At 38.9% G+C, this 10,747-nt stretch overlaps 1 protein-coding gene across 1 annotated transcript in view; it reads right to left on the bottom strand.

The window, feature by feature from the left end:
• FGD4 (FYVE, RhoGEF and PH domain containing 4) overlaps positions 1 to 10,747 on the bottom strand; it is a 276,256-nt gene that overhangs the window by 84,185 nt on the left and 181,324 nt on the right. The window contains exon 2 of the mRNA XM_011955160.1: positions 7,236 to 7,391. Coding sequence (XP_011810550.1) covers positions 7,236 to 7,391 — 156 coding nt within the window. The remainder of the gene's footprint in view (positions 1 to 7,235; positions 7,392 to 10,747) is intronic.

The raw sequence follows: 10,747 nt of genomic DNA, 5'->3' as shown, positions 1-10,747 counted from the left end.
CATGTACCCTAGAACTTAAAGTATAATAATAAAAAAAAAAAATACTTCTTGTAACCCATGATTATAGGTTAACATTCAACTGTTTTTTTTTTTTTGGAGACCAAATCTCACTCTGTCACCCAGGCTGGAGTGCAGTGGTGCAATCTCAGCTCACTGCAACCTCTGCCTTCTGGGTTCAAGTGATTCTTGTGCCTCAGCCTCCAGAGTAGCTGGGATTACAGGCACCTGCCACCACACCGTTAAGTTTTATACTTTTAGTAGAGACGGGGTTTTGCCATGTTGGCCAGGTTGGCCTCAAACTCCTGACCTCAGGTGATCTGCCTGCCTCAGACTCCCAAAGTGCTGGGATTACAGGTGTGAGCCACCATGCCCAGCAACATTCAGCTCTTAAGGAAAATCACTATTTCAAATAAAATGAATTCATATTTAATCTTATTGCTCCTATCAAAGACTGAAAAAGTAACACACAGCTACTTTGAGAAGTAAATGACTAGAAAAGGATTCAAAAACACATGAAAGAACCCTACCTATGAAAGCACTTTGTACTTGCACAAGATTAACATATATGAGACATCTATTTTTAAGATAACCATATAATATCTATGTGAAATTTTGTGGCAGGATACAAAGTTTCAAAATGCAAGAATGCCCTTCATCTGCCCCTTTCTTTGTTCAGGAGTCCTTGGTTCTTCTACAAGGCCCTGTGAAGAACTGGATCTTACCGACCCAGATAAGACTTTTGTATTATATATAACGAAGAAAGGAATAACAATCAGGATAAAAAAACTCGGGCACGGTGTCGCATGCCTGTAAGCCTAGTACTTTGGGAGGTCGAGACAGGTGGCTCACCTGAGGTCAGGAGTTCAAGACCAGCCTGGATAACATGGCAAAACCCTGACTCTACTAAAAATACAAAAATTAGCTGGGTGTGGTGGCACATGCCTGTAGTCCCAGTTACTTGGGAGGCTGAGGCAGGAGAATCGCTTGAACCTGGGAGGTGGAGGTTGCTGTGAGTTGAGATTGTGCCACTACACTTCAGCCTGGGCAATGAGAGCAAAACTCCATCTCAAAATAAATAAATAAATAAATAAGTAAGTAAATAAATAAATAAAATAAAAAACTACTATGCACTATTAACTAAAAGACCTAACAACTCAAAGGATATAGACAGGAAAAACAGTGTTCACACTCACTTATTAGTATTTCAGGGAAATATAAATTAAATCCATAAGCTGATACTATTTCAGACAAATCAGATTGACTACAATTTTAGCATTTCTTTTTACTTTTTTTCTGTTTTTTTGAGACAGAGTCTCAACCTCTCGCCCAGGCTGGAGGACAATGGCACGATCTCAGCTCACTGCAACCTCCGCCTCCTGGGTTCAAGCAATTCTGCTGCCTCAAACTCCCAAATAGTTGGGATTACAGGTGCGCACTCCCATGACTGGCTAATTTTTTCTATCTTTAGTAGAGATGGGGTTTCACCATGTTGGCCAGGCTGGTCTCGAACTCCTGACCTCGTGATCCACCCACCTTGGCCTCCCAAAGTGCTGGGATTACAAGTGTGAGCCACCATGCCTGGCTTGACTAGAATTTTAAATCTGACAATACCAAGTATCAGTGAAGATATGAAGTAATGTGAACACAACATTTTTGATAAGAGTATAAATTTATAAAACCACTAAGAATTCAGCATTTAAAAAATATATATCCTAGAACAATTCTCATACCTCTATATAGGCTGTTTCACTTTTTCATTAATTAAATGAATATTTATTGCATATCCACTAGGTTCGAGGCACTTGAGCAAAGGAAAAATAAACAAAAAAATAGCAAGTAAATCATTTATTGGTAGGAGGTAAGTGCTAGAAGAAAATGTGGTGAGGGCTAAAAGAACAAGATCAATACGATCCAGGGTGTGGGAAGTCAAAGGGAGGGCAGATTTCAGTCTTAAACAGGGTGTTCAAAGTTAGGCCTCTGTGAAAAGTTAGGATTTGAGTAAGCCTTGAAGCGGAAGGAATTGTTTGGGGAAGGGCTTTCCAGCAGGTGGAATGAGAGCCAGGGACACCTGGGGTCTGGAGGCCAGCAGGACTGGAGCAGAATGAGCATGCGGACAAAAGTAGTGCATAGGGAGGCCTGAGAAAGTAGACTCTGGACCACTTATTTTGACTTTGCATGAAATGAGAAGTCCCTGCAGGGTTCTGAGCTGAAATGTAACATGATATAACTTAACTTTCAGCAGGATCACTCTGGGAGCTGTGTTGAGAATGTAGAGGAGGAACAGGGGAGAAGCAGGGTGGACAATTAAGCGGATATTGTAGAAATTCAGGCAAGAGATTACAGTGCTTAGGAAAAGGCAGTGAGAAATACTTAGATTCTAGGTATATTTTTAAAGTAGATTTCCTGATAAGATTAAGTGAGACATATTAGAGAAAGAGAGGGGAGGCAAGGATGACTCTGAAGCCTTGGGTCTCAACTACCAGAAGGATGGAATGGTGGTCAAGTGACATAGCAGGCAGAGCAATTTTTGGAGAGGAGAATAGCAGTTCAGTTTCATACATGTTAAGTCTGAGATCTCTATTCGACTACAAATAAGATGGGTTTTATTACACCCATATTTACAGATGTAAATAGGAAAAAAAGTTGATTATTCAAAGTGATTATCTAGAATGAAAAGAAACTAATTGCCAGTTTAAGTCAGTAGTCTTCAATTACTCTTCTTTTTAAAAACAGAAACAACAAAAGCTGGCTATGTATAAATGCATTATAACATTACACTTTTAAAAGAATGGATCATTATACATAGACTTTTATTTTAGAAGCTAATGAATAGGTTTAAGTACTCTATATTTATGTGAGTTACTCAAACAACAATGTGGCTCTTTAAAGCATTTAATGATTGAGACATTATGTGACAATTTGCACTTTATAAAAATAATCAGGAATTACGGAGAATGTTCTGGATAAAAGCTGTTAAGAGAAAAAGAACTATTAACTTTAACTACTAAAGGAGTTATTTTGAGTCACTGTCTAGCATGTTAGGAAACAGACCAGTATTAAAAGTGGTTAACAAGAAGAAAGACTTATGCTGGAGGTTGCTTAGTAATTTGTTTGACTATTAGGATTGGTATAAAGTGAATAAGCCATTATTTCCAAGGCCTTAGGGTATTTTCTGAGGCTAAGGCAAAACAAGCTCTAATTATGAAACAAATCCATTTCGAAATCTACGTATTTCAATTTGGATCCAAATGCAAGTTTATCCAATCTCTAATCTAAAATTTATCTTTCTTTCTTTCTGCTGATTTTGAAACACCATGCAAAGGGCTGCCATTCTGGTCATTCCTTTTTCAGGCTTAAAATAAAACTTAGCTCATTCACCTTTTAAAAACCTACAGATAATTCTTCAAAAATATTTACTTACTGGTAATTAATAAACATAAACCATATATTGTTCCAGAGACATTACTACATAATCACCACTAATAAAGATGTGCAATAATTTCCCTTTTAAAATTATCACAATAGGCCAGGCATGGTGACTCATACCTGTAATCCCAGCACTTTGGGAGGCCAAGGCAGGCAGATCACCTGAGGTGAGGAGTTCGAGACCAGCCTTGCCAACATGGTAAAACCCGATCTCTACCAAAAAATACAAAAATTAGCTGGGCGTTGTGGTGCATGCCTGTAGTCCAGCAACTGGGGAGGCTGAGGCAGGAGAATCACTTAAACCTGGGAGGCGGAGGCTGCAGTGAGCCGAGATTGCACCACTGCACTCCAGCCTAGGTGACAGAATAAAACCATCTTTCTCAAAAAAAAAAAAAAAAATTCCCACAATAAATTATAACTATAACCTTCTTAGCAATCTACATAAGGAAAAAAAGATATAATTATGTGCTTATTTTTATCTAGATCCGAGTTTTGCAAATGCAGCAACTGATATTATAGTTTGTATGAATTCTTAGTTGTGGACTGTTCCGTGCATTGCAGGATATAGAGCAACCCTACCCTCTACTCACCGGCTGCAAGTAGCAACTCCCACAAGCAGTGTCAAGCAGAAATGTCCCCAGATACTACCAATGTCCTATTGTCGGGAGAGGATATGCAAGTGTGGGCAAAACTGTCTCTACTTGAGAACTACTCACCTAGAATAAGAGTCCTAAATTAAACTAAAATAACATAGTGTTGTGGGTAGCAACTATCAGGGGCTGGTGGCATGGGCAGTAAAGGAATTCACCAAGACAGGTAGGTAGAGAAAGGCATATTTATTAGACAAAATACGAAAATACACTGCAAGAAAGCAACAGGCAGATCAGCAAGAGAGGAGCTGACTACAAAGAGACAAAGGTTTCCTAGGGATTTTACAGCATGGTGCTGGAGAGGGCTACATGCAGTACTGATGATGCCAAGGTTGCAGTGAGCTAATTTCCATTTTTCTATCAGCCACGTGTCTGGTGATAAGTCAGTGCAGGAAGATTGTGAGTTATTTGCACAGGAGGGCTACGTGCCCTGGACCAGGAAGAAAGGCAGACTTAACAGTTTATCTGCTTTTTCTTTCTGCTTTCCCCTGCTCCTGCCAGCCTGACTCCCCTTCCCTTGTTAGGACCCCACACAGTGACCTTGAAGCCCCAGCAACCTCACCATTCACAACTTGTAAGGGATTTGCAGTGAGGCAAGAACAAAGGTGTCAGGGTGATAATTCCTTGCTCCACACAGTAGGTCCCTATTAGCACCCCCTTCTCTTCTCTGCCTCAGTCACCCAAATGTTAGGAGAAATTAAAATTAGCTCTCTCCACTAAACAAACACTCATTATTGGGTACTGTTGATTGACTTGCTGACCAATCTATGTGGCAGCTCATCTGACAATACTAAGATGTAGCCTCATTTCAGGGACATTGGTCGCTACACGGCACATATTCAAAGTTTTAAACAGTAGCAGAAACAAAGGGGAAGAAATGTAGCGATATAGCAGTATTATTGAAGACTGGTTATGTACTATGTGAGCGGACACATAGGCAGAAGAAACTGAGCTGATGAGTAAAATATACAGCAGTTCAGGTTGTAATGAATGAGAAAAAATAAAGTTCGTGTGGAGTGCTATGGTCTGAGTGTGTGTTTGTGTCCCAAAATTCATGTTGACATCCTCATTCCCAAGGTGACAATATGAAGAGGTGGGGCCTTTGGGAGGTGATTAGGTCATGAGGACTGAGCTCTCATTAATCAAATTAGTGCCATTGAAAAGAGGCCCCAGAAAGAGCTCTCACCCCTTCCACCCTGTGAGGTTATAGTGAAAAGATGGCCATCTACAGACCAGAAAGCAGGCCCTCATTACACCCTGAATCTGATCTTGGACCCATCTGTGGACCAGAAAGCAAGCCCTCATCAGACCCTGAATCTGATCTTGGACTTTCATACCACAGAACTGTGAGAACTACATTTCTGTTGTTTATAAGCTACCCAATTTATGGTATTTTGTTACAGCAGCCTGAACAGACTACACCATAGGGAAATATGAAAGGACAGGGTGAAAGGTGGGGTTAAAACTTTAGCCATGGGTATAAGGGAAAGGCCAAACACCACTTGAAAGTATTTTGAAAAAGAACTATAAAGTACTCTGTGATTTATTTAGTATCTGCAAATATTCCCTTTAGTTAGAAAAGTATATATACATAATTAGCCCATATTTAAGATAGGAAGTAAATATGTATTTAAATAACTATATAGTGGTTTTAATATAACTACAAAACAGCAAAAGCAAGGTTAGTGTTGTCTACTTAAAAAGGGGATTATTTTGGCACACGCAGCTCAGGAAGGACACTCTTATTATATCTCTCAATACACTGACTTTGGAAAACAATGAAGTATTGCAGTGCATCTTCCAAAAATAAGCGCTTTTTCAGTAATGAAATTCTTCCTTTGATCAGGAAAATTACATCAACTAGAATTGTATTCATTGTTAATATTCTTACCTCACACTGGATCTTTGTCAACTCGGGTCTAATGGGTGAAATGGAATTTCATATTTTGGAAATAAAAAGGCTCAAATCATGGTCAAAAAAAGTCATGCTTATATTCACATCAATGCTATAAAGGAGCAGTGTAGTCAAAAGAAATGGTTGTAAGATCATGAATAGGCTACTCATCCAAATCATCAATTATCTGACCTTGCTTGATAGTGATATTCCATATCACCACAAATATAACTGTAGTGAGAACAAGACAAATATCCCATAATCTAGAAGATTCATTTTAAACTTGTTTTAAAATTTTTTTTCAGAAATCCTTAAAACATACAACTTTAAGGAATAACACCACTTATTTTATAATGCATGCTCTAGAATACATTTTTCTTTGCAAGAACAGGAAAGAGACCTAAGTAAACACAAAATAAACAAAAATAGAAATTGATTTTTCCCAACTATAGTAACTATGACAATGCCCAGTATTGTTTCTCATATCAGTTTAGCATTCATTATAAGTGAAAATCTATAAGGAAGAAACTACACTTTAAACCACAGGGTAGATTAGCTTTTGTGTTCCATTTCAAAAGGCCTTGCTCTCTATCATCAAAACTATAATTTTTTGCTTCTCAAAGTTAATACCAAGTTCACTGGAAATTTATTTGTAAAAGGAAATGGTCACTGAAAAAAATCATTCAAGCTTCCTACCATTATGGCTTTTTCTTTACCCTCACTGGCCACAGAATCCTGAATGAAGGGCTGTTACTGTTCCTTTCTGTGGAAGAAACAATACCTCCACAGAAAGTGGTAGTATAAAAACACTATCAGGTGTTTTCAGGCCCCACCTCCTTAATATTTTCAAGTCATGTTCTTGATAAGTACATGAAGTGCTGCTGTTTTAGAATTATGTTTCACAAATGCTGACATCTAGCAAATCATTTCTTTCTAACAGTAGCTCCAAACACATTTATTACATAGACAGTAAGTCCCTGTGCTAGGTCAGGCATAATAAAGACATCACAGTTCCGTTAAGATGACATGCAAACAATTTCAGCGACATGAAAAGATCCATAATAGAGAAATGTATGTTGTTTCAGTAGCAGAGCAAATAGCAACCTCTGCCTGAGAAGATGCACAGATGGACTAGTCTCTAAAAATAATGTACCCAATTCCTTCCTTCTAGCTTAAAACACTTTCTTTGTGGCCATCATTTTCCTGGTTAGCCTTCTTTGATCAACGAAGTACCCACCCTGATCACAAACCCTCAATGAGCATACCTTGTGGCTTTGGACTTGCAGCTGAGTGTTTCGCTGGCCTGTTCCCATTTATTCCCTGAGCCTCTTCTTCAGATACATTCTCACCAACCAGTGTGGTTGTGCTGCTTATGGAGCAAGGCGGAATTAAAGCGATCTTTGGACAGGTACTGCTGCTACCTGCAAGAGTTCAGAAAGAAAGGGCAGGTAAGTATGGAGGCATAGCACAATGCTGTCTTATAAGTCAAATTTCTCCTGACCCCATAAAACAAAAACAGTCATCGTTATAAGACTAAGCACAGAAATATTTTTCCCACATGGACTGGCCTTGACAAAGAGTTTTCCTGGGAACTATCTCATTCCATGTGCTTTAGGAATCTTATAATGGATTGACAGAAGATGTTGACAGAAGACTGTTACACACAGGCCTCCTCTCCTTGCAGGGCCACAGAAAGGGCAGAACGCAGCTGCTACAATGTTAGGCGAAGGAAAGGATGGAATTAATCCGTTAAAAGCCTTCCTTTTTAGTGTTGGGTCTGTGGCTAGTCATAGAGCAACTCAAAAGAACAAAGGAGGAAAGCCCAACGTGACAGCTGACCTAAAGACTCTAGAAGAATGGCTCGATTAGAAACGAACAAATACATGCACGCGCCCACGTCCACACACACCCTCGTGCTCACTAGGCTTACTCAGACGCCACATCAGCATCCATGACATACTTTAACAGTGACCCATGTTTTCCAAAGAAGGGATGGCAAGATTATACAGAAAACATGGTCACATTCACATAGAACTCAAAAACCCCAAAATGTTCTTTAAAATCACACAAATACATCATGAGACATAGATGAAGAGGAAAAGATTAAATTTTTGTTCACATTCTGGTATAAAAAATGATATGTTGAATTTCAGAGACTTTTAAAGAAGTCATGTGTCAGTGTTCTCTCTTTATTATGCATATTAGATTTCCTTCTCTTCTGGTTGACATGGTGATATTAAGATGACTGACTCTGCTTCAGAGAAAATAAAATTTCTACCAGGAAATTCACTATAATTGAACCAAATAATGCAACTTAAGGAATTATCATTTGGTTAAGAAACAAAGCGTTTCATTTTTATAGAATCCAAATATCTCAAAGAGAACGCTTAGAGATTTTTTAAGCCTTAATTATTGAAAACAAGAGAAGCTGTTTTTTAAAAACCCAATCAACTTTCTGTTGAGTAAAAAAAAATCACCTCTCTTAATCCAGCTCATTATTAAATAATATTGATTAAAAACCACGTGGTGGCTCATGCCTGTAATCCCAGCACTCTGGGAGGCCAAGGCAGGTGGATCACCTGAGGTCAGGAGTTCAAGACTAGCCTGGCCAACATAGTGAAACCCCGTCTCTACTAAAAATACAAAAATCAGCCGGGTGTGGTGATGGGCGCCTGTAATCCCAGCTACTTGGGAGGCTGAGACAGGAGAATCACCTGAACCTGGGACGAGGGGGAGGTTGCGGCGTGCCGATACCGCACCACTGTACTCCAGCCTGGGCGACAAGAGCGAAACTCCGTCTCAAACATAAATAAATAAAAAACCAACAAAAAAACCACATTTGTGCTTTATTTTCTGTTGCTCTCCTTAAAATTTATCTTGGTAAAACAGATTTTGGAAAATATCAAGAGTTCCAAGTACCTTCTCAACAGGTCTTTCAGAGCCGATACCAAAACAGAAATTAAATGCCACTAGGAGTTTGAGACCAGCCTGGGCAACATAATGAGACCTTGTCTTTACTTAAAAAAAAAAAAAAAAATTAGCTGGGCATGGTGGTGCATGTTTGTGGTCCCAGCTACTGGGGTGGTTGAGGTGAGAGGATCTCTTGAGCCCAGGAAGTTGAGGCTGCAGTGAGCTATAATCACACCACTACACTCCTGCCTGGTCAACACAGGGAGACCTTGCAACTTTGAGAAAAGAAAAAAAAAGCTGGGGTGGGAGGGGTGGTACTCATCGGACACCCTTCTGCTAAAACGGTTTATCAGCGAGATTAAGCATTGTTTAGTAAAATACAACAAGAATTTAAAAAGCAAAAGTAATGAAGGATTATTTGACAGATTATTATTAAAATTATAAAAAGGCCGGGTACAGTGGCTCACGCCTGTAATCTCAACACTTTGTGAGGCTGAGGCAGGCAGATCACTTAAGCCCAGGAGTTTGAGACCAGCTAGGCAGCCACGGCGAAATCCTGTCTCTTCAAAAAATCCAAAAAAAAAATTAACTGGGTGTGGTGGCATACATCTGTAGTGTCAGCTACTTAGAAGGCTGAGGTGGGAGGATGGCTTAAACCTGGAAGTTTGAGGCCACAGTGAGCCGTGATCACACCATTGCACTGCACTCCAAACTGAGTGACAAGCGAGACACCATCTCAAATAAAATTATACACAGAAGAAAAACAGTTCAACCCTTTAAATGTGTAAGCTCACCTATCTCCTTGGAAAAAAGTATGTGAAATAGGCAAAATATATCCCTAAAATCCACAACACATCATGCAACTACTTGGCCTTTTTGGGGGAAAATCTGGATGCTTTTTCACAGTGATACTAAGAATGGCTTAAAGGTCACCTTTGAGCCTGCTAAAGGCCACCTGCCAGGGACTTGTGAAGGATGCCTCTACAGGCCCAAACAGTGCAGAGCCACAGCTCAACTACAAGAAACTAATGTAATTGCAAATTGAGAGCCTGAGACATCATCAATTTATAAGAGAAAGCAGCAACAATACTATTCAAAGGGGGCAGTTAATGGCTTAAATGAGAAAACGAATTACATTGAGTCTTTTTAAAAAGGTCATCACTATTATACATTAAAATATGAAAAAAGTTTGACAGTCTATTTAGAAATAAAACATGTCTTACCTAAATATTAATGTGAATGAAAACTAGGCACTTAATTTCTAGATAGCAAACTTTCAGGGTATGGTAGGTTTTGCAAGTGTCATGTTTATAGATAATATCTCTCATGAATTTGCCAAAATGCGTGCAACAAGAGATCAACTGTGCATCTATTTTTAAAATAAGTTCATCAAAAGTCATGATTACACATCTTTTGCCAGAGGCAATCAGATCAACATTTCAGAACACTGTTTATTAAAACAAGTCTCTAAACTTCAGCCACTATCACAAAGCATGAAAACATGGTGAAGGACACAGAGAACATTTATATTTTTAAACATTTGCTTAAAAAAACAAAAAGGCAATGACAAATACATAGAGATCATATGTGACTGCAAGGCTAAAAATACTATTGATAATTATTTGACTCCCACACAATAATAATGGGAGACTTAACACCCCACTGTCAACATTAGACAGATCAATGAGACAGAAAGTTAACAAGGATATCCAGGAATTGAACTCATCTCTGCACCAAGCGGACTTAATAGACATCTACAGAATTCTCCACTCCAAATCAACAGAATATACATTCTTCTCAGCACCACATAACACTTATTCCAAAATTGACCACATAATTGGAAGTAAAGCACTCCTCAGCAAATGTA

The sequence above is a fragment of the Colobus angolensis genome, unplaced genomic scaffold, assembly GCF_000951035.1.
Source record: "Colobus angolensis palliatus isolate OR3802 unplaced genomic scaffold, Cang.pa_1.0 Scaffold397, whole genome shotgun sequence".
NCBI lineage: Eukaryota > Metazoa > Chordata > Mammalia > Primates > Cercopithecidae > Colobus > Colobus angolensis.
This window is presented reverse-complemented; position numbering and strand designations above follow the sequence as displayed.